The following is a 24734-nucleotide window of genomic DNA, read 5'->3' as shown; positions in this document are numbered from 1 at the left end:
TTTTGACCATATGTTGAATGTTCTCTATCTTCTATCCCTATAAATTGCACTAATGCCACAAACAGTGCAACAACATATTCAATGACAATAGGGCTCAATTACAACTGCAAGTACAAAGGCCGATTTCAAGTGCCATTTTTTATACCCACAATGCAGCATGTACCCCCACAATTTCAGCATAATAGCAACACAGAGCTTAAATGTTAGAGGCAGTTGTGTGCGATGTGTTATGGCAGAAAAAACACATGTTTAGGGCGCAACATGGCACTACCCACGTACCATTTGTCTGCTACCCTTAGTTCGGACCCTTGACAAGTGAAATTTAGGTCCTGTAGATCTTCACGGCAACATTTTTTCGGCACCACACCTCTACTCCCCCTCCCTATGCGTCACCACACTTTGTATGCGTTTTTGCATGGGGGTTTTGTTGTCAAAAGCCTTGGATGCCTACTGGGTACTGAGATCACCTGACCAGAAATAGTGCAACTCTAACAGGAAGGAGTGTGGAAGCAAAAAACAGATCTTTGTCCCTTAATTAGTTCATGTGACCTAACACGTGGGATGTTTGGTTTAGTTGTGTGCACGGTCATAGGATCAGAGGGGCAGCCATTAACTCTTAAAATGCTAATTTTCTTCAGATTACCCAATGGCGCATACTACTAAAAAAGTATATTATTATGAAAATGGTTTATTTACGTGAATCAGGGTTTTACATATGAGCTGGTTTATGCAATATATTTTTTATAGAGACCTTTAAGGACAGAAGGCAGGACAAAGGCAGCGGTGCTAAGTGTAGCTATGCAAAATTGCAGGCTGTGGCTTCAGATGCAAGTGCTTTTAATGGAGTATATTTGCACAATGACTGCAGCAAAATTTGTGGAACTGCTATCTGGTTTGTAGGGCTTAACTACCTCAGCAACCAGCAGCAGTGTGAAAGTCAGACTGGAACATGAAGAGGACATGAAAATAAAAATGGAAATAAAAAAATATATTAAAATGAAATACAATTGAACAGTCCATAGCACCCATAAGTGCGGTTGTAAACACTGCCCTTTCCACACAGCCAGCTGCGTGTAACACCACTTTCATTAGATACTTGTGTAAAATTGTGCTCTTTGCACTTCTGTATAGTTATACTTGGTGCCACTGAATCTTTTCTGGTTTCCGTTCTAAATGGAGTACTGCTTTGCAGGGTAAACCATAAGCTACTTGTTACTCTAACACGAAACACCGGAATTGATGCCAAAATGACTTCGAATTCACCATAACTGTGCCTGATTTGAGACAAATCGCACACATTAATTTGGCTAATTGGATGCAATTGCAGTAGGCACAGCACAATTGCATTAAAGCACCACATACCAATAAACATGACAGTGTGTGATGAGGTGCAAACCAGGAACACAACCAAAATTTATAAACGCAATAGTCCGCAACACTGTAGCAAACTTGTAGTAAAAGACCCTGTTTAAATGCACACTCTAAATTTCAGTATTAAAAAGACAATCTTTATTTCAACACCAACACAATTTAGACTTAGTTAAAGCATTTAAAACAAAGCTCGTCTCACCTTGAATATTAATGTGAAGCCCTGCCTGCAACGGGACCAAAACCAATTAGTTACCGGATCCATGGTAGCATACGAATGTTCACCATAAACAATAAATAAGTAAATAGTCTCAAACAAAATGTTTTAAATAAATATAAGGACAAATTCATTTTAATAAGATTATAAGGACCACAGGTAGGAGGGTAATACCAATCCTAAATGTCCAGCTAGAAGCAGGGAGCCCAAGTTGGTGGAGACAACATACTTCACACATTACGCCACATAGGTTTTGCTAGGAGTGACATCATAGCAAGGCGCCTAGTCTTTTCTACTGCGATCTAGCACAATCATTGGCTCCCTCATTGCGTAATTATGACGACTGAAGGGTCACAGGAACCCAAACTGATCGCACACGAAGAATTTATCAAATTTGTGTTATTCCTTTACAGAAAGCAAAAATATGGGAATATCAGCCTGTTCCAAAAAAAAATAGCAGTGTCTGCATTCACTGTATTAGCTGAATCACTGAACTAATATTTAAATATAAATTCCAACAACATTCGTTGTCTTGTTGAAACATCCAATTCAAACGCATTTCTCCTTCGACATAAGGCAACATGAAGTATTTTGATGTATTAAAAACTGATCCATGATCCCTGGTATGTGATAAATAGGCCACCATAGTTTGAGAAACCTCTCCAGATCAAGTTTGCGCCACCATGCTTCACGGTTTTCCGGTGTAATGTGGTTTGAATTCAGTTTTGGGGGCCTGTCTGTGGTCCCTAGACCTTCATCAGTCCACAAATTGTTGAGCCATTTCTCTTTAGGCCAGTCAATTTGTTCATTGGCAAACTGTAACCTCTTCAGTACCTAGTTTTTTCAACAATGGGACTTTGCAGGGGCTCCTTGCCAATAGCTTGGCTTCACATAGGCATCTCCCAATTGTAACAGTACTCACAGGTAGACCTTATTTTCCATTTTGGCTATTCTTCTATCCATTTGAATGGTAGCTTTCCATTTTCTTCCACGTCTTTCAGGTTTTGGTTGCCATTTTAAAATATTTGATATCATTTTAGCTGAGCAGCCTATCATTTTCTGCACTTCTTTGTATTTTCCCCTCTTCGATCAACTTTTTAATCAACGTACGCTGTTCCTCTGAACAATTTACTTTTTCAGAGAGAAATGCACTATAACCAGAATGCACAACATTTGCTGCCTTCCTTCCTTAAATAAGGGCTGAAATCACCTACTAAGTTATTTGCCAAGTAGAAATATAATTTCCACCAAAAACAGTGTTCAGGTTAGTGATGTTGGACTGCTATTATTCTGAACACAACTGTATATGTTAGTTTTTTTCAGGCAACTAGACAAATATACAACAAATTGCTCTTCACATATCATTAACCATTGATGGATGAATCGTTTCTTAAAACGAATGGTTAGCCATTGTTCTTAAAATGGCAACAAAATCTGCTATGGGCAACTAAAGTATAACTTAATTTGTAGCTTTATTTGTTGCTGAACCAGTCTGTCTGTGGCCATACCCCTGCATGCTGTTATTTTTGTGCTCAGTGCGTGCCTAGCAAGCGGCTTGTGTATTGCAAAAGAATGTTGAATTAAACAATGGTCCAGTAAAAGGTGGTTCTTGTACAAGCAGAAGGAGGTTGCAGCATGACCCAGATTTCTTCTTTTTGGCAAAAGTACTGCTTTACCTTGGATTACCTTTGTGTTAACCCTCTATATGCAACAGTGTGGTGAAGCTCTGTGCCAACTGCCAAACATCTTCTGTTCAGCAGACAAATAAAAAGTTACAGTGGTAAGAAGAATGCCTCTTTAGCAGAGCCCGTAAGCCCCAATTCTTTCTCAAGGATGATTTCAATTAAAGCAACTATAAGTAAAAGTTAAATTAACATGAAATATTTATTTTGGAACAGGCAACAATAAATGGTAGATACTAAATCTGAAGACAAAGGAGTCAGTGGATTTTGCAGAATAATGATTGTGTAGGAAGAATCTGCCAAGCAGCAAAGCCTGTCTTATCCTTCTATGGCCATTTAATACAGACCAAACAATGAAAAGCTGGCTCTCCCAACAGACCCAAGGGACAATCCACATACTTAATAAACAGGGAAGGTCCAACAGACAACGGGAAGCTTAGAAAAGTGGAATAGGCGTTCAAACATACAAACGCCCAAGAGTTGCTGGGAGGAAAATACATGTCAAAATTATGGACTAGCATTTGTTTTTCTCATTCTGTCTCACAGATGGCAGAGTTTTTGTCTGAAAATAACTGAAGAGCCTGCATTCAATATAAAACAACACATAAAAAAATGTGTGCAATGTTGAGCACCTTTAGCTGCAATCTTGTTACTTAAGTCCAAATAACTCTCACATTGCAAAAGAGTTTTTATCCTGGAAAAAATGATCCCATCACTCTGTAAGTAAAGCACAATCTTTCTCAGTCACAGTTCTCTCATAAACTCCTTCATCAGACTCGGAGCTTCCGCCTGGGCTCAGCACCAAACAAGCAGTGGTTGTATCCATTGGGGCACCCTGCTTCTCACGTTCCTTCATAAGCTGCTCAGTAAGTTCTACACTTTCATAGCGCACCAGCTGCAAGCGCAAGAAGCCATCATCATGCTCCTTGTACCTGCGAGGGAAGGCAAATTTTAATGCATTGTGGTAGGTATATATGCAAGCAGATGGCTTCAAAATTATTTAAACATGTCTATTTTTGGTATACAACATATAAGATGGAGGAAAACCTAAAGATAAAACATGTAAATATCTTTGATTGAAAAATCAAATCGATCATACTACTGAACGAAGAAGTTACCAGACCTGCAGCAAACGTTGCAACCCTACATTATACAGTATTTGCACAAGTGGTCTTTCACTTCTTCCAGGTAGTTTGTACCGGAGAAACTCCAAACCTATGTGTACTAAATGATCTAAATTTATTTAGAGGGGTTGTTCACCTTCCAAGCACTTTTTTCAGTTCAATTGTTCCCCAGAAGTAAATACTTTTTTCCAACTCTCCATTTATCGTTTTTCCAAAATTGAAGTTTAAACTTTAATGTTCCTGTCTCTGGTAGATCAGTAATCCTGGAGCACATTCTACACGGTTACAATTTGCTACATTTAGTAGCTACATTAGTGGATACATTTATCAGTAGTCTCTTTGGAATATTAGCAACTATTGTATAAATTTTAACAGCTGCCTTGAAGGAGAATTCAACCCGTAATTAAAAAAAAACCTCCCCCACCCTGGGTATACCCCCCTCCCTCCTCCCCCAGCCTACCTGCCCCCCTGGGCAAATGCCCCTAATTTTTTACTCACCCCTCCGTGCAGATTCTGGCCACGGAGTTCACGGCAGCCATCTTCTTCTTCTCCGGTAATCTTTGTGTCTTGACAGCATTTTCGGCACAAATTCACAAAAATTTCAGAAAATTGTTCGGAAATTTTCGTGACTTTACTCCAAAAAGACCAAAGAAAGAAGATGTCGTCGGTGAACTCCGAGGGCAGTATCTGCACGGAGGGGTGAGTAAAAAGGGTGAGTAAAAAATTAGGGGCATTTGCCCGGGGGGGCAGGTAGGCTGAGGGGTCTACCCAGGGTAGGGGTTTTTGTTATTACGGGTTGAATTCTCCTTTAAAAGAAGCACAGGGATTCTGCTCAGTAGGGACAAACATAACAAATGTATCAACTAAATGCATCAATTTAGAACAGTTACAGTGTGAGCTCCAAGAGCTGCTTTAGAAGGTGAAAAATGAAACTTTATACTTCAATAGAAAAATTATCACAAAAAGAAAGTAATTACAAAAAGTCTTTAGTTCTGGTGAACTATCTGAAACCAACTAAACATGTTTGAAGGTGAAGAATCCCTTTAAGATAAGTTCTTCATAATAGCTGTTATCTGTTGAGAAGAGATAGTTAAACATGCTACATTCCAGTGAATTTTAACTCCCATTAGCTATAGGCAACCACCAACTGCTGGCGGGGTATACTGGCAATTACTGCAGGTCGGACATTCAACAGGAATTTGTTTTTTTAGAAAAATACATTAAGATAGTCTTAAAGGGGTGGTTCACCTTTAAGTTAACCTTTAGCATGTTATACAATGGTAAATTGTAAGCGACTTTTCAATTGTTCATTATTTTGTATAGTTTTTTTTAAATTTTCAACTTTCAAATGGGGGGGTCATTGATCCCCATCTAAAACTCAAATGCTCTGTAAGGCTACACATCTATTGTTATTGCTCATTTTTATTACTCCTCTTTCTTTTCAGGCCTCTCCTCTGCATATTCCAGGCTCTTCTACAAATCAGTGCATGGTTGCTTGGGTAATGTGGACCCTAGCAACCAGATTGCTGAAATTGCAAATTGGAGAACTGCTGAATAAAAAGCGAAATAACTCATAAACCACAAATATTAAAAGGAGAAGTAAAGGTTAATACTAAGTAAACTTTATCAGAAAGGTCTATATAAATACACCAGTAAACCCTCAAAGTAGTGCTTCTCTGAGTCCTCTGTCAAAAGAAACACAGCATTTCTTTCCTTCTATTGTGTATACATGGGCTTCTGTATCAAACTTCCTGGTTTCAGCTTAAACCTCCAGGGCTAGGGCTTGAGCATGCTCAGTTTGCTCCTCTCCCCCTCCCTCCCTGCTGTAATCTGAGCTCAGAGCTATGAGCGAGCAGGGAAAGACTCAAACAGGAAGTGATCTCACAGAAAGCTAATATGGCAGCTGCTATCCTAAACAAACCGAGAGAGAGCTTCTAAAGTGGTTTACTCAGGTATGGTAAAGCATTCTGCAGAATATAGTATTGTAGCTTGCACTATTGTGGCTAATCTATTGGCAATAAACTGCTTCGGTAGCTTTCCTTCTCCTTTAAAAAATGAGAACCAAATGCAAAGTGTCTCAGAATATCACTCTCTACATCATACTAAAAGTTTATGCAAAGGTGAACATCCCCTTTAAAGACAAAAATATACCCTGAGCAGGAGAGTCTACAGACAGCCTCTGTTTTCCTGTATATATATTTACACACAATACTAGTGATGGGCGAATAAATTCGCCTGGCACGAATTCGCAGCGAATTCCCACGTTTCACCACCAGCGACTAAATTTGCAAATCTCCTGCAAAATATTTTTGTGAAAACCTTCAAATTTCACGTTTTTTTCAGGAACTTTCAGATTTCACAATTTTTCGCAGTTTTGCGGGAAATTCGCTAATTTTTCAGCAAATCGAAATGGGACAAATTCGCCCACCACTACTCACTTCTATTGTGGTACTAATGGATTGGAGGTAAATAAATGTATTTTATTACAAAATAGAAAATATAGGCATAGAATTGAAACTGCAAGACTATGTTTATTATCTTAACAGGAGTCTCCATTTGAAGGTTTGTTTAGAGATCTAAAGCAAGAGTATACCATGGTTTTATAACAGAAGTGGCTTGTCAAACCAGTGTATTTGTTTGTAAACTGATGCTGATGGCGTTTTTATAAATTTTGCACAATGACTCATGAAGGACAATAGCAAAAACCGTCTGTTGGTTTTGACAATTCTACAGCCATATACATGGATAAAACACGAAATCCCACAGCATGCTATTAGTTGCAAGTTCTGTGAAGCATTTATTCAACCCTCAAAATAACAAGCAAGCAATGTTTCGGGGCTAACTGGGTCCTTTTTAAAGCAAGATGAATTTAAAGACCAAGTGATGGGTGGAGTAAATAAGTCCAACACCTAATTAGTGACATCACAGTGCTCCCCTCAAGAGTTTAAATCAGTCCATGTGAATCCACACGCAATAGTTGTCTTGTGGATTCACACTTGTAATCCAGTCCAATTGGTAATCATTACAGCAAATTCAGAAAATATGTAGAGTGATTTCATGAGATCAACAAGTGACCAAAGTGTATTCGTAAAAACAAAAAATTGTATAATCAATAATACATTTGACATATCGGAGATGCTTTTCAAAGATTACACATTGCATATGGAGATTCACTTACATATACATAGGACCAGCACTGTGGATGTTCTATGAAGATTAGCTTAATGGCCTTGAAAAAGGGAAACATGTTAGAATACACTATAAAATCTTATGTATAATGTATTTACCATAGTCACCAACGTTTCACAATCATAGCAGCGTACCTTATCAAAGGTAAGGATCAATGAAAGCAGCAGGAGTGTAATCCCTATTGAGAGTCCAGTGCTAGATTACATTTCACGTTTTTATGAAACAGCTATGGGCAGCAGTTACACCTACATAGGCAAATTAATATAGATATATAGATCTATATATATATATATATCTATATCTATATATCTATATCTATAGATATATATATAGATATAGATAGATAGATAGATAGATAGATAGATATGATCTTCTGGTATTGTGGGCACAAGTGAAAGTCTGCTCCAATTCCACCATCATTTAAACACAATGGAGAGTACTTTAAAGTTCCACTAAGCTTAACTCCCTAGATATACATGAGAAGTTCAGATCCTCGCTACAGATCTGTCTAGAAAACCGACAGACAACAGCAGTCTGTTACATTTCTTGAGTTTCCAGACAACGTAAAAAATTCTTTACCCCTCCCTACAGAATTCACAAGGGTTAAACATATTGTGAGTGATGAAAATATTTTTTATTGAACATGCGGCAGAAATGTCAGAAAGGTTTAAAAACCTTGATGTTCTCACTAGAAGTATTTTCATCACTAAAGAGAATAATAGGAACAGTTATTGTCTAGTACTGAAAAGAAAATGAGGGCCTTATGGTATTTGTACCATTTACAACAGCATTGGCACCTTCTTAAAACATGTTTACCAGATGTACAGCCTTCCCACAAATACATATGATGGCATTGAAGAGGGGAAAATGTAAACTATCAACTGGTTAAAGCTGATATTGGTAGTTAAGAAAGCTGCAGAACCCCAAATATGGCACATTTCCATGTCTACACTATACGCAGTATAATTCTGTCATTAAGGGTAATTATTTTGTACAACAACATTCAGACAAACAAATTTAAAATCAAAAACTTCTAGACTTGTGAGTCAACATTTGTAATACATCTGCTTAAATGTCCATGTGGTCTGATTTATAAAGGGGAAATCATTTCTCTAAACAAAAGTCCATCATTAGGACAGGATTAACCACTATGAGTGCCAGCTCATTTTCACCAACCTAAACAAACAGATTTCAAATAATTGATTCAGAGGTTGAATTTAGGAGAGGTGGTGACAGACTATTGTTATTAAAGAAACTTTGAATTGTAATATGGCAGTGGGGTCTTAATAGGGATTACACTCCCGCTGCATTCATCTTTGATTAGGTAAACTGCTATGATTGTGAAATGTTGGTGACTATGTTAAATACATTATACATAAGATTTTATAGTGTATTCTAACAGGTTTCCCTTTTTTGAGGCCTGATCAGCATTGAATATCCTGAGTGCTGCTTCTATACTAATGCATACGTAAGTGAATCTCAGGTATGTCAAATGCATTAATTATTATTACATTTTTTGTTTTTATGAATACACTTTGGTCACTTGTTGCTCTTATGAAATCACTCTACATATTTTTTGAATTTGCTGTAAGGATTACCAAATGGACTAGATTACGAGTGTTAAACTATTCTTATGGATTCACATGGACTGTTTTAAAGCATACTTCTTTCCTCCGCATGTAAATACCTGAAACGTGGATGCCCTGAGGGCCACTTAAACTGATGTTTCTTGCGTAGATGAACTGTAAGGTTGTTTCCACGAGTGAAGCATTTCTCACAAACATGGCATTTATATCTGGGCTCACAATCCCCCTACAAAGTTTGAGAAGTCAGAGGATATAAATCAAAAACTTTGAGCATAAATAATCTAGATATGCTCTGAATATATAATTTTTGCGTTTGGACAAATACTAAATCCTCAATAACCATTCCGGTCAAAAACTGAAACAAACAGGACCCTAATTTCCATTCTAAAAGTTGGGAAAAAAAACCTGCATCATCTGAGTTTTTTTTTTTTTTTAATACTTTTTGGGTAGTTCGATTTTTTGGGAGGTTAAATTAATTGACATACGTGGTTGTGCAGCAGAATTTGTATTTGTTATAAATGGGGGGTTCTGACATCAGAATGCACTGTTTATATAGTGAATAAAGTACCGCTTATTGTAAAATATAAGGATATTATAAGTCACCAAGGCGTTCCATGTCATAATATCCTCATATTTGCCAACAAGGTGTACTTTATTTATTATAATACACAAGTTATGAGTCATGTGACAAAAAGGACATCACTAAGCTCCATTTATAACTGATGACATCACTAAGACAGAAAATACATCAGAACTCACCGTTTATAACTGATGACATCATAACTCACAGTTTATAAGGATATAATTTACAAGATAATTCCTGGCTTTTGTGTATTATAAGGTTATAATACACAAAAACCATGAATATCTTGTCAATTCTATCATTATAAACTGTGAGTTATGATGTCATCAGTTATAAACGGTGAGTTCTGATGTATTTTCTGTCACATGACTCACTGAAACTTGTGTATTATAATAAAGTACCCCCAGTTGTAAAATATGAGGATATTAGAAGTTACCTCTGGGTTTTTATATGGTCATGGAACTCCTCGGTAACTTACAATATCCTTATATTTTACAAAAGGGGGTCCTTTATTCACTATATTATTTACAGCAGGGATCCCCAACCTTTAGAACCTGTGAGCAACATTCAGAAGTAAAAAGTGTTGGGGAGCAACGCTAGCTTGAAAAATGTTCCTGGGGTGCCAAATAAGGGCTGTGATTGGCTATTTAGTAGCCCCTATGTGGATTGTCAATCAACAATGAGGCTCTGTTTGGCAGTGCACCTGGTTTTTATGCAAGTAAAACTTGCCTCCAAGACTGGAATTAAAAAATGAGCTCCTGTTTTGAGGCCACGGGGAGCAACATCCAAGGGATTGGAGAGCAACATGTTACTCACAAGCTACTGGTTGGGGATCACTGATTTACAGTCTACGAGCCCTTTGTAGAATATACATATTCATAACAGACACCGATTGCTCTGGAAAACAATTTTCATTGTAAGGGTATATATAACAGGTGTTTAAGCTTCACTATTTAATCTATAAAAAAAGTTGTTTTTTTAAAAATACAAATTAGCATGATTATATATTATTTTACATATTTTTGCACTTTCTTCTATACAGTAATGATTATTATGGGGACCCTATGGTCACTGCAGAAGGAAGAACTGTACAGATATTACAGGCATGAGGCATATTCTTTTACAATCACAAAGTGGGATCTCTCACCTCATGAAATTTTCTGTGATGAGCCTTAATGGACGCCATAGAGCGAGCAGTGAAGGTGCACTCCTCATACTCACAACAGAATGCTGGCATCTTGCTGTGTGTGTCTTGGTGCCGCCTTAAGTCCACCAGATTTTTACAGCTTATTAAAGAAACATGATAGTCTTATGTGAAAAAGCAATAAACAAAATCAAGGATGACCGAAAAAAAGAAAAGAAAAATAGAACAAATAAGATCATATATAATACAGTACAGTATTTAGGGAATGTAAACGGAGATAGTACAGTCAATCAGCTGCTCAAAAACAAGAGCTTGTGAGCAAAAACATTCCACATAATATCAGGTGGTATAAAAACGATGCAGAGTTAATTTTAATTACAGACACTACAGTCAGCTCTGTTGAACTAAGACTGCTCAGTAAAAATCTGTACCACATCAGTGAGGATGTACTGTACAAAGACAATCCAGAGATACTACTCTGGATTGAGAGTGGCGGGTAGAAAATACACATCCTGGGTAGTCTTCCAAACTGATGCAAAGCTATAGCATAGGGCCACACATGGGCCTAATCAGCTAGCTACTGCGGACAGCCTGCTTCGGGGAAACATTATTAGGCGGTTTTCGGCTTGAAATACAGAGACTTGTGATTCTTCACCAAAGTCTGTTCCCATCAAAGCCAATTCGATGCGGAAAAGGGAGCAGTAGAGCTGGATTCAGTCAGCATATTTCTGCTAGCTGATTTCAGCCCCTGTGGTGGAACTAGCCTTAGACACTTTAGGGCAGAGACGCACGCTCAGATACGGGGAGATTAGTCGCCCAGCGACAAATATCCTCTTCTTCGGTGCGACTAATCTCCCCGAACTGCCTCCCGCTGGCTAGAATGTAAATCGCCGCGGGATGGCACTTGGATCGCTTCATTTTCCAAACACGCCCGAAGTTTCCTTGTGAGACTACTTTGGAAAACGAAGTGCACCGATTGCCATAACGCCGGCGATTTACATTCTAGTCAGCGGGAGGCAGTTAGAGGAGATTAGTCACCCTGAAGAAGAGGATATTTTTCGCTGGGTGACTAATATCCCCAAATCGGAGCGTGCGCTTCTGCCCTTAGGGTACGAAAGGAAAACACACTGATAAAGTACTTGCCCACCAGAAAAACAATTGCATAAAATGTACCTGTACATACTGACCTGTATTCGCAATGCTGGCACTTAAATGGACGCTCATCACTGTGCCGGAAGCGGATGTGGGATCGCAGGCTGGAGGGAAGCGGGCAGGTCATGTCACACAATGGACACTTGTAATGATTCACTGTTGGAAAGGTTTTTTTAATTACTTCCTGAGGGGATTGGGATCATGATTAATCTATATTCATTAATAGTTTTAAATATGATTTTCCCTTTAAATATGAAATACACACAAAAAAATAAACTTGCAAAGAGAAACTACATTATAAAATGATTATAAGATGCCTTCATATACAAGATGGGTTGAAAGGAATACAGCCTAAAATAAAAAAATACTGGGGACCAAAATCAGCAATGGTATTTACTTTTACTGCCCTTTTCTGAGGTCATACCAAGGTACCCCCCACCCCAGGAACTAGATATCAGATTTTTTTACCAATTATTTTATTGATCATAACAAGAAGCTATTGAACAGCAGTATATTTATACATTGTAGTAAAAAATCCTTAATTTTACAATAAATTTTAAAACCGTAAACTAAACACTGTCTTTTTACCTTACCAATATGCCATGAAACTTTCTTATACCCTCCAGGGTTTAATATTGATACCAAAGGGTTATTATTTCATAAACTAGGTTGTTATTACAAGGGGAAATTTAATGGGTGCGGGCGAGTCTACGTTTGGAAAACGGTCAGGTTCTGATAGATTAGGGTGGTTTCAGAGATAAGGAGAGGGGTCAAAGTCTGTCCTGTCCCCAGACTTTCTCAAATTGTTTGGGGCAGCTTCTCCTGAGATAAGTTAGTTTATATAACGGTATGGCTTTGTTGAAAATGTCTGCCCATGCTCTCAAGTCAGACCTCAATTTCCAATATAATTCAATTGGTATATTGGCATACATGCACAATGAGATAATTAGGGAACGTTGTGCTCCAAGAGGCGATACTTCTTCATGCTGGTCAAGTAAGATCACTACTGGGTCTAACGGGAGTATGATGTCTGTTCTACCTTGTATATATTTAGTTTCATTCCCCCAAAACCTTTGTAAAATTGGCCATGCCCACACCATATGTACAAAATCAGCAGGGGTGTATTGGCATCTTGGATATTCATCGTTGGGGAGTGAGGTATGTAAGGTGGAGTCAGTCCTCCCACACAGGTAGATTCTAGTATGTCCTCCCATTGATCAGGGGTTAATTGGGGAAGGTTTTTATGCCATGCCTTCATGAGGCTAACATAATATTGTGAGAAAGGTATTTTTTTAGCTTGGCTATGCAGGCCATTGGGGTTTGGGAGTTGTATCGAGTTACTGTTTAGTGAACAGAGCCTATTGCATACCTTAAATGGAGGTACCTGAAAATCATTCTATTTGTGACAGAAAATAATTGTCACAGTTCTGGAAAGGGCAGCAGTTTACCCACCACTATTATATTTAATTCTATGTTGTGCCAACACCTGATGGTCTGGGAGCTGGCTTAGACGTCCGAGTTTAGATTGCACTATAGGGGGGTTTATGCTAAGCAGTGATATTTGACAAAAGAATTTTCAATATTACTTTGGATGGTTAAATTTAGGTCTTGGTGGTTAGCCCAGTATGAGCTCAACCTCCATAGCCTGTCTCCTGGTATTGGAGAAATGTGTAGTGTCACGGGGGGGAGGGTGGTGGGAGATGTCTCTTGGAAGTTTTTTGGCTCCTTCAACTGTTTTATGGATTTTTCATTGCCAAAAGCTAAGTCTATTCTAGACAGGCTATTATAGCCCACAGAGTAGCAAATATTTTGCTTTATCCCAGGGTTACAATTTTTAATTTATATGCAGGCAGATAGGAACAGGAAGGAAGTGGCCACAGGTCACATTGTATGCATATCGAAACATACCCCAAAAAAAAATGTACATCTACCAGCCATTTTATTAAAAGATGAACAATTGCTTACCGATATTTTTGGAATACTCACCATGATTACGCATGTGGTCCCGTAGAAGTCGCTCTGTTGCAAATCTCTTTGAGCAGTGAGAGCACTGGAAACGATGTTCTGTATTTGTAAATGGAGAATAAGCATTATATAAGACAGTATAGGCCCTTGTCCCACAACTTAAAGCTATCAGTGTCTTAAATATCATTGCTGCATTGACAGCGCTATATAAATAAATGATGATGATGAAATGATGATGATTTACCAGAAAATGGGCTGTTCATCATAGGTGCCTATGATGGAGATGCCCCCCTAGAATTTTCCCCTCAAACAGGGCAAAGGCAAGTGTGCCAGGTCCTCATAGTAGCATGTACTGCTTCCACCAAAGAGGGGCACACTCCACGTGAGCTATGTCAGCTGCACGGTTGGCAGCTCCCAGTGTGGGCGGCCATTATGGGATTCAAAGCAAAACTATACCCCAGGACACTGTAGATATATATATAAAACAGGGATTGTTTGTCCATATATTGCAATATATTTAAGCTTAAATATATTGCAATATATGGACAAACAATCCGTTTGGGGAAGTCATTTTTTCAGTAGCAGTATGCACAAAATGTCTCCGTCTTAAATATATTGATAATGGGTTGAGTGCAGAGGACTCTTGTATTTGTCTATATGTATTTTGTGGTCACAGCCTCATTGCACCTCCGCCTGGTGGTTTTAAAAATGAGTGGTGAGCACAACTTTCCCTTGTTTGTTATAGTTATACAGGAGCAGTGACCAGCTCCATATTGTAGCTCCCACCCTTCCCAACTATAGTCAGGTGATCCCACTGGTGTCTTATAAAAGGGCAGCCAAGTTTGGGAGTTTTACTTTGAAAGCAGCTAGTAAGTTGCAGGTAAAACTTAGTCCCTTTGTAAAATGTATAATGAAGCAATAGAATTCTTAATGAATCAGATGAAAATTGAGCATAGGACTGGCCAGATATGGGATGACTGATGTAGTTGGCCAGCTTAAATATATTGCAATATATGGACAAACAATCCCTGTTTTGTTTAAAGGGTAAGGCATTTTTTCAGTAGCAGTATGCACAAAATGTCTCCATCTTAAATATATTGATAATGGGTTGAGTGCAGAGGACTCTTGTATTTGTCTATATGTATTTTGTGGTCACAGCCTCATTGCAACCCCGCCTAATGGTTTTAACAATTAGTGGTGAGCACAACTTTTCCACTTTTTCCTTGCCTTTTGGAATACAGAGTAGCACAGCAGTGCCTCGTTGTTTTCTTACTACCCTTGATGGCTGGCTGTCTGGAAAAGGACCTGTGCACAGTTTCAGCAAGGAGAGGAGACGAACAGTGACTATAGCTGCACAAAAACGGTTATTTTAAAGAAACGGTGCAAAATTTCTAAGTGAAGCACATTGCAAATATGCTTCTTTTTAGTTTATAAATAGTACAGGTAAATGCAATATTGTTTTTTGCTTTTACATCCCATTTAATGTAACATCACATATGAAATGTTGCAGCTCTTTAGCCATTACTACAATACATACCTTCTAATGAGGTTTGCCTTCTAAGATGGTCATAGAATTTTGTGTTGTTGGCAAACATCCCTCCACAGTTGGGACAGGAAACCACCTTCTCCTGAGTATGGCTCCGCAGATGCTCACGCAACTTCCATCGACTTTTACAGGAAAGATCACAGTCTAATAACAGTCAAACAAAAGGACATTGGAGACATTTATCTAAAAGACCCAAATCTTTTATCAAAGTTGAAAAGTAGGCTAAAAGAATTTAGAACTAGCTTGTTTTAGTCTCACCTTTCCAGCCACAGAGTATCACTCTGTTTTCTTTCCCAGCCACCTCATATTCAGCACTAAGACCATGTGTGTCAACATGTCTGTAAAACCACTCGGCATTGTCATAGGAAGTCTACAAAACACGAAGGTGTTATTTTCCAGGTATAGCTAATAATAGAACAGTGATTTGGTAACTTTTATAAACTTTGTTTTTTTGCTGAAAGACAAAAAAAAATAAATAACTGATATATCTCTTTCAGTATGTTATATAAGCACAACCATGAGAAGTATCCCTTGAATACTGATCAGATCATTACCTCACATTGGTCCCATAAACAAATGAAGCCATCTTGTAGTTCTGGGATTATGTTGCGAGTTTGAGTGTCCAGTTGACAGGGGTTGAGGTCAGGTTGACTCTGAAGGGCTTGCAGGCCAAACTGTTTCAGTCTGGTGTGGTAGCAATGAAAGTAAACATGTCGTACAAAATCTGCTCTGTCTGGTGTGAAGAATCCACATCCTAACCAAAGGCAACAGTATTCATCTAAAGGAAAGCAATGTGGCATGAAATTAGAGGGAATTAACAGAAAAGCACATTAGTTTAACACAAAATAGAGCAGTGCAGTAATGCATTGAGTAGAACACCCATAGAAAAATATATAAGGAGGGAAACTTAAAATCAAAAGGATTTTAAATTGCAGTTTCACTGTATAAGAGTGTAAAGGAGTGTGTAACGCACCAAGTGAAGGACAGTAATTCAAAATAAGTGTCTCTCTACCACTGTAGAAAAACAATTTAGTTTACAGGGTTCTTGCTTTGGGCATATTTATCAACATTCAAACTAAATCCAAAGCTGTGCTGCATTAACACCAATACATCTCACCAGATCATAAGCTCCTTTGGTGCAGATGCCATGGCCATAAATATAGTGGAATTACAATCAGATCAGCAGTTTAATTAGGCAACTAGAGGGAACATATGGCACCGAGTAGACAGACCAGGTGCCCTGCCTCAAACGAGTAGCTCAAGGAGAAAGCCCTTTAATGTGACAGTACCCACCCCACATGTTGAAGCTCGTCTCAGTTGAAATGAGGTCTCAACCTTTTGGTGTGTGAGCACTTTGCAGTCTATGTTCTAGTAATCTATTTAGCTCAAGGAAGATCAATTAATCAATTATTGGGGTGGTCAGGCATGCATCACATCGAAGGCTGAGACAATTGTTCCCAGGGTCCTTATGACCCCTTACTGTGGCAATAATTCCACATTCTGGATTGAAGATCACAACTGTCTGAGGGGTTTAGGCTTAAGCTCCCCATAGACGCTACGATTCTTCTTGCCGAACGACCAATTTTAGGGAAGTCCGACCAATCCTTCGAAATTAACTTGCGCTTAGTGGGATTCAAACGATCGTACATCTTACAATTTTTCGGCTGACATCTGTCTGGAAATTGATCGGCCAGGTCAAAAAATCTTTGTCGGTCCCAGTGCAATCTATCTATGTTTGCAGGGACAAGCAGTCAGCTCCCCTTTGTTTTCCTGCAAATTGGTCTTTTTGGTTGATGGACAATTCTTACGATCGTTCAGAGAAAATTGTGGTCTCATGATGAGGATTGGATCTTTTAAAAATCTCAACATCTATGGCCCTGTGACGATGATTTATTCTAAGTTTGAATTATGAGGCATGAGAATATTTAGATTAATATAAAGTAGTAAAGAGAACAAATCACACGATTCTTGGGCCATTGACAGAACGCAATCGTACAAACGTTATGTCTGACAAATAGTGACAATCTCCCATTGATGATAATATTATTATTATTATCAGTAATATATTATCCAGAACACTGTATAAATTAGCAAAGATATTCCTACAAAGTATTGCTTAAATATAAACAAAAATAGGGACAACAATGGTTTTGCATCCGGTGGCTGTATAACATTAAGTAAAAGGAAAATAAATTGTTTTATTACGACAGCAAATCTGGCAAGACTTAACAATTGTATATTAAAGCAAGGATCTCACCTTAATCAAGAAGCTATGGAATTTTGTGCAGATGCATTGAATGGAGAGTGTCTTTGTTCCTATTTTTGTTTATGAATAAACAAGCTCATGTTTGCAACAGAGCCAATATCACGCACCTCCCAATATTTTTCTCTGGAGAGTAACAAAGGGGATACGTTTTTTCATTGCTTAAAGTGGACCTGTCACCCAGACACAAAAAGATGTGTAATAAAAGTCCTTTTCAAATTAAACATAAAATCCAATTTCTATTTTTTTATTAAAACATGCATAGCTGTTGTAAGCTCGTTTAAACATCTCAGCTGTTAATCAAATATTATCTGCCTCTCCTCTATGCCCTGGGCATAGAGGCAGGACAGACAATTACTTTCACTTTCCATTCAGCGCTTCCTAGAAATTGCTGCTCTCTCCACACTCCCCCGTTCTCGTATTTTTAAGAAATATGAAACATGTTTTAAAGTAGGATAGGTCTTTTTACTTGGAGGTGCCAAATGTTGGGCACCCCCAAGCGATTGCATTTACTTACCTGAAACCCCGGGCCGGTGCACCTATTAGGAGAAAACTGCACTGGCACGGGATTCTTCCAGCGAGCACCATGGAGCAATCTTCTTCTGGCTTCTTCTTTTGTCTCACAGCTGCGCATGCGCTGTAGAGTGAAAAGCTGAACTTTAACTAAAAAGTCGGTTATTTAGTTCTACTGCAAATGCATCTGCCCTGGGAAATTTGAAGAAAGAAGATTGCTCCGTGGTGTAAACTGGAAGAATCCCGGGCCAGTGCAGGTGCACTGGCCTGGGGTTTGAGGTAAATAAATGAGATCACTTGGGGTTGCCTAAATTTTGGCCCCTAATAAAAAGACCTTTGATTTTCCTTTATTATATTTTAGGAACAATGACCCAAATTACAGAAAAAAAAATTTGAGGAAAGCCATACGTCCTAAGCATTTCAAATAACTGACCCCCTACCACAGGGCTGTGCAACTGGTGGCCCGCGACCCTTGTGTTGCCCCCCACATACCTTCTGTGTTTGCTTACCATGTGTAAGCTTTAAATGGTATCACTACAGAAATTAACTAGCCCCTGCATTGTTTAAAAACTTCAAATTCAGACGAATCCCCTGTATTGTTCACACCTGTGATCCCCCTGCATTGTTCACACTTGTTACACATCTATTTTCCACATCTAGGGATGGGCGAATTTTTTCACCTTGTTTTGCGGAAAAAATGACGCCCATAAGACTTGTATGGTGGTGTGCATCGGAAAAAAAAAAGACGCGCGGCAAAATAATTTCGCCGCACGACAAAATTTGTATTTGCTGCCCATAGACTTTAATGGGCATCTGCAACATTTTTGGCGAAACGAAACTGGCAAAATTCGCCCATCCCTATTCACATCCCTAAAAACATGTACTGTTCACACCTGAGACCCAGACTGAAACTGCCCACATTGTTCACACAAAATGCTAATGGATACCAGCACTGTATGTAGTACATATTAGACTGTTCCTAATAGGTTTCCCTGTCTCTTGCTCTGTTCTGCCTTCCATATGATCTGCCTGCGTGTGCCCTCCTCTGCCTGTGGAACATAAGCCTGATATTTGTTCTGGGGATTTGTTGGCATTTGAAAATAAATTATTGTTAGGGGCCACTAAGGTGTTCAATCATGTGCTGGGGGTGCTGTGTTATCCAAGGGGAAGAGGAGGCATATGGATTTAAGGGTATGTCTTAATATGACAACTTTTTTCACATATGAATGATAAATGATATCCAGTGAGCACCAACCATTAGGTTTTTTGGCGTGTTACCACCATTAATGTGGACACGATCTTGTGGTAACATGGGTGCGGTTTAAAGTGGGTGTGGTTTAAAAACAGGGAGTGGTCAACACTGGTTTCCATTATAGGCCCTTCGCTATGAAGGCCGGAATAATTTCGTCCCTCTGTAGCACAGAAGTTGGACAGCACTGCCCTACCACAAAGAGCTTTTGTTGGATTGCGTTTAGAGCTATGGAACACAGCAGTTAATCACTGCTACAAGTACCCCCTACCCGTCACGGACATTGGCTGCAAGTGCAGTGACAGGTCTCATAGTTACATGACTAAAGGATAAGCAATGTGGGGTAAACTCAATGCACTATAAGAATAAAAAAAGGGATATATCGCCTAATGGAACCTTTATCTGCTAAGGAAAACAACAAGCTTAGATATAGATAAGTGGCTAGTAGTATGAAAACCAGTTCTTGAGACAAGGACTACAGAGTGGTGGTTTAACAAGGATCTTTGTGGTTTGCGCAGGTCATTCAGGTCCAGGACAGTAACAGGCACTTCAGCATTAATCTATGGAGCACTGTCCTAGATGTGAAAGACATGCAAAGCAAAGCGGCAATGAAGTGGTGAGAATGGCTGCAGCAGTAATATGAGACAGGCTCACCTTCACAGTCCAAAGCTTCCTCCGTTGCCTCATGCTGGTGCTGTCGGAGATATTCTGACACATGAGTGCAAAAGTCTTCCATCCTGGACGCTACGTGAGTGCAAGAGCCCCATTCACACTGTAGCACCAGACTTATATTGCGCTTTGTACTTTTATCTGCCATCCTATGACACAGGTGATTAAGACTTGTCACGGTCACCAATCCATTCTGTTGCCGAAATAAGTAAACTATATATTATTAAGTCTGCTGCGACGAGAAACACAAATGCACCATACAAGGGGAAACGCTAGCGTCGCGCTAGTTCCGTGTCAATATTAGGCCTCCGGTGACGTCACGCACATGTGATTTGCGGCGCCTGCTTCGTTTTGAATCTATTAAGGGAAATTGGCGACCGCAATCCTCAGTTCAGCGAAAGGAAAACAATATGGCTTGACATTGGAAGGAATTAACAGAAAAGCACATTAGTTTGAGAGAAGTGCAGTAAGGCATTCAGTAGAACACCCATAGAAAACAATGTATAAGGAGGGAAACTTCAAATCAAAGGATTTAAAGCTGAAGTTTCACTGTATGAGAGGGTAAAGGAGTAACGCACAGCGTGAAGGACAATTATTCAAAATACTGTAAGGGTTTCTTTTAAACCACAATAGAAAAACGATTTAGTTGACAAAAGTTGCGGCACGGTACCGGCTCCATCCTACTCCTAAGCGGCAAGTCGCACTTACTGATTGAATTGGAAAAGCAACTGTCGGGCTAATGGGTTTTGTAGGCCCCAGAGAGGTGTATTGGGCCAAGGGCCCGATATTAAGGACTGGAGATGTGGGATTAAGAAATGTCACATCTGTTATTGTTGCTACCATGCCTCTATTGCATTCAGTCCGGCCCTCTTAATCTCCATTTATTCTTAACTTTCTCCTGTAATTGCAACCCACTTCCTAACTGTGAGTTCCACGCCTCACCTCCATTTGCTTTAAGCCTCGCCCCCATTTACTTTAAGCCTCGCCCCCATTTACTTTAAGCCTCGCCCCCATTTACTTTAAGCCTCGCCCCCATTTACTTTAAGCCTCACCCCCATTTGATTAACGCCTCACCTCCATTTGCTTAAAGCCTCACCTCCATTTGCTTTAAACCTCGCCCCCATTTTGCTTTAAAGGAACAGTTCAGTGTAGAAATAAAAACTGGGTAAATAAATAATAAATAACTGTAAAAAGTAAAAGATGGAAAGTAATTATATTTATTACTGGTGAATAATTGGAAAACAACTAAAACTAGGGATGCACCGAATCCAGGATTCAATCCGAATCCTAATTTGCATATGCAAATTAGGGGCAGGGAGGGAAATCGCATGCCTTTTAGTCGCAAAACTAGGAAGTTAAAATGTTTCCCCCTTCCCACCCCTAATTTGCATATGCAGATTCGGATTCGTTTCGGTATTCGGCCAAATCTTTCGTGAAGGATTAAGGGGTTCGGCTGAATCCAAAATAGTGGATTTGGTGCATCCCTAAACTAAACTAAAACAAAGTGTTAAGCTGGCCATAGATGCAAAGATCCGATTTTACCAATCATCGTACGATCGGACTTTCCCATCTCCCGACCCGCCACTAACTATTCAGATCAAAGTCTTACCAGTCAGATTAGTTAAAGAACAGATCAGCAATGTTCTGCCCCTGACAGCAATCGTACGATATCTATGTCCAACCAAAGCTAATGACAGTCTCCCACTGAAAATCGTACAATCGGCAATACACGCAGAGATATTATCGGCAGCCGACAGAAATTTTCTAACCTGTTTGATCGACCAAACGACCGATCTCCACCGGACGAAAAATGTCGGGACTCTCCACACACGGTTCGAAAATCGTATGAATCCTCGATTTGTACGATCAGATCTTTGCCTCTATGGCCAGCTTTAGGAAGGTGACCAAGTCCTTTAAGATAATGTTTATAAATCTGAGAAATTGTGTTACATTGCAGATTTATTCAAATGCGAGAAAAGAACTTGCCACAGAAAAACTCACTTTCTATTCATTCCTATGGGATTTTGAAAAGCACATTTATCAAATGATGAACTCCAGTGATAAATATGATTCTAAAACTCCCATAGGAATGAATAGAAAGTGAGTGAGTTTTTCTGTGTTGAGTTCTATTCCCACATTTTGATAAATCTGCCCCTAATGGTGATGAGCCCGTTTACTAACAATTGAGTTGAGTTTTTTTCCCAGCAAATTTCGGAAAATGTATGGTTTTCCTATATTATAAGCTCTAAAAACTGGAAATTTATTTAATGTAAATACCTCAAAAACTTCAAATGCCAGACTTCACCAAGTAAAAGTTGTTGAGGTGCTATAGAAGTCCATGAGAGCTGTGCTGATCTTATTGGACCAATGTTAATCATTTTGGACTTTGTCCATGAAACTAAAATTCATAATTATTCATAATTTTTAGCGAATCGGTTCAGCATTTTTTTTGTGTCCTTACTTTTTATATATGGATCTTTTAATAAATTCAATAACATTTGGGGTTTAAGAGCTTGTGAGTTTAGGCTTGGTTTCAAAAGCCACTAATATCCAACCTTTAATAAATAAGCCTCCACGGGGTGAAGGGAGATTTGTCACCCCTGATAAAAATGCATGGCTGTGGGCTACAAACCTCCCAAAAATGCTTTTCCATTGACAATAACTGAAATTGCCAGTGGTAAAACCTACACATTGCAAAGTCACCTACAGTTTGTCCAGATGCAATTTCAGAAGAACGAAGAGATGGGTCCCAGAGACCCCAGTCCAACACTAGTTAGATTGTTGCAATTGATGGATAGCCACTTTATATTTAATAGGATTGTTAGAGGTGCAATGGTAATGTTTCTCTGGTTGAATGGGTGTGAGAACTGGCAATTAGCGACTTTTGTGCTGATGAGTTCTAGTTATTTATATACAGTCTATTCTAATACATTGATTTATTCACCATTGTTTATTCACCTAAGGGGGTAGTGGTTGGAGAAATGATGCTCATGCAACTAAGTGGGTTTAACCTTTTAAATGCCACAGAACCTAGAATCTACTTTCTGCAGCGATTGCTACTGGGGAAGCGAAGGAGCGGCTTTTAAAGACACGCCATTCGTTTCTGCTTGTTCCCCCGCCTCTAGGCAATGAGGGACCCCTTTGGCGGGATCACCCAGGGGCCCCATAGGAACAGCGGACAAGTTTCTGTTGCTTCCTGTATCACAGCCTACTTCCTCTCCCTCCCTGCGCCGACCCTCTACCTGGATCTGCTTGGGACACCTACCTCCAGCACCTCCAGTTCAACGATATTCAACGTGGATCTGCTGCTTACAACCCCCAGGTTAGTGTAACACACCAAATACACCTACACAAACTTTTTATGGTAATACACACTTACATTTACACTTACACACAATCACATACATTTTTGGGGGATCAGGGGTGGGTTTCACACATTTACACACCTTCACAACACTCACATATACTTGCACAAACACACACATAACACACATTTTGCCATGTGTACACACACATATACACAATTACATATTTTTGTAGCTTTTTTTAACTGTATCATGTGTTGTTTTGCCTGAAAAAAATGCAAATGGCGTATTCACTAATTGCATTGCGCAATACCTTTTGCATTTTATTTAGTTGAAACTATGATTCTGACTGCTGATTACACTAGGCAAAAAAAAAAAAGCATTGCTTTTTGTGTTTTTTTTTTTGATTTTAGTGATTTTATCAAATTTCGCTCTGTTCTTTGTTACTTCGTTTTGCCCATGGAAATTTTGTCTGCTATATATCCATTTTGAGGTCTCTGTGAGCCACATAGTTTGGTTTATCTATGCATATTGGGCATCAAGCTGTTCAGTAGACCCCTGGCATTCATATTTAGGATGCTGGTACGTTATGAACTGTGGGGTATATAATAGTGTAAAATGCAAGCTTTGTGACAATTTTCAGAAATGTCTAAAACATAACATTGTTTAGCATGGTTTGCAGTTTGGTCGTTTGCAGTAGAAAGACATATTTACTCGTTTTAGGTTCGTTGGAATGTGTACTGAAAATATATGGTTTTCTAGGGTCTCCATACTGTTAGAGGGTCTCAAGGCACATAATAATCATACCGGGTGCTTATATTGTAGTAGCCAGCATGTCATACATGAAAATTCATATGCACTATTTGGATTTGGGGGTCTCTGTATGCCACATAGTTTGGTAAATCTATGCATATTGGGCATCAAACTGTATTGTAGACCCCTGGCGTTCAGAACCTGTTTGGAGGGCCCCTGGCAACCATATTCAGGGTGCTTTTTCTTGGTACCTTATTCGGTGTCGGAGATGTGGAGCAGCAAAATAAAACCTTTGAAGTGATTTTTTCAGAATTTTAATACATTTTTATAAACTGCTACATTCAGCCAAGCTTTGATGTTTGGTAGTTAGGAGTAGAGAGACATAGTTACCCATTTTGGAATGTGTACTTTTTTTAAAAATATATA

At 39.0% G+C, this 24734-nt stretch overlaps 1 protein-coding gene across 1 annotated transcript; it reads right to left on the bottom strand.

The window, feature by feature from the left end:
• Positions 1 to 3444: 3444 nt before the first annotated feature.
• Positions 3445 to 20507, bottom strand: hinfp.S (histone H4 transcription factor S homeolog). The gene is given in 9 exon segments (NM_001093171.1): positions 3445 to 4199; positions 9268 to 9392; positions 10897 to 11035; positions 12081 to 12201; positions 14032 to 14109; positions 15548 to 15700; positions 15815 to 15926; positions 16111 to 16334; positions 20236 to 20507. Coding segments are annotated over 9 exon segments (1335 nt in total). The 5' UTR covers positions 20399 to 20507; the 3' UTR covers positions 3445 to 3979.
• Positions 20508 to 24734: the final 4227 nt, after the last annotated feature.

This window comes from Xenopus laevis, chromosome 7S, assembly GCF_017654675.1.
Source record: "Xenopus laevis strain J_2021 chromosome 7S, Xenopus_laevis_v10.1, whole genome shotgun sequence".
In the NCBI taxonomy this organism is placed as follows: domain Eukaryota; kingdom Metazoa; phylum Chordata; class Amphibia; order Anura; family Pipidae; genus Xenopus; species Xenopus laevis.
The sequence above is the reverse complement of the archived record's forward strand: the minus strand, read 5'-3'. Positions and strand labels throughout refer to the sequence as shown.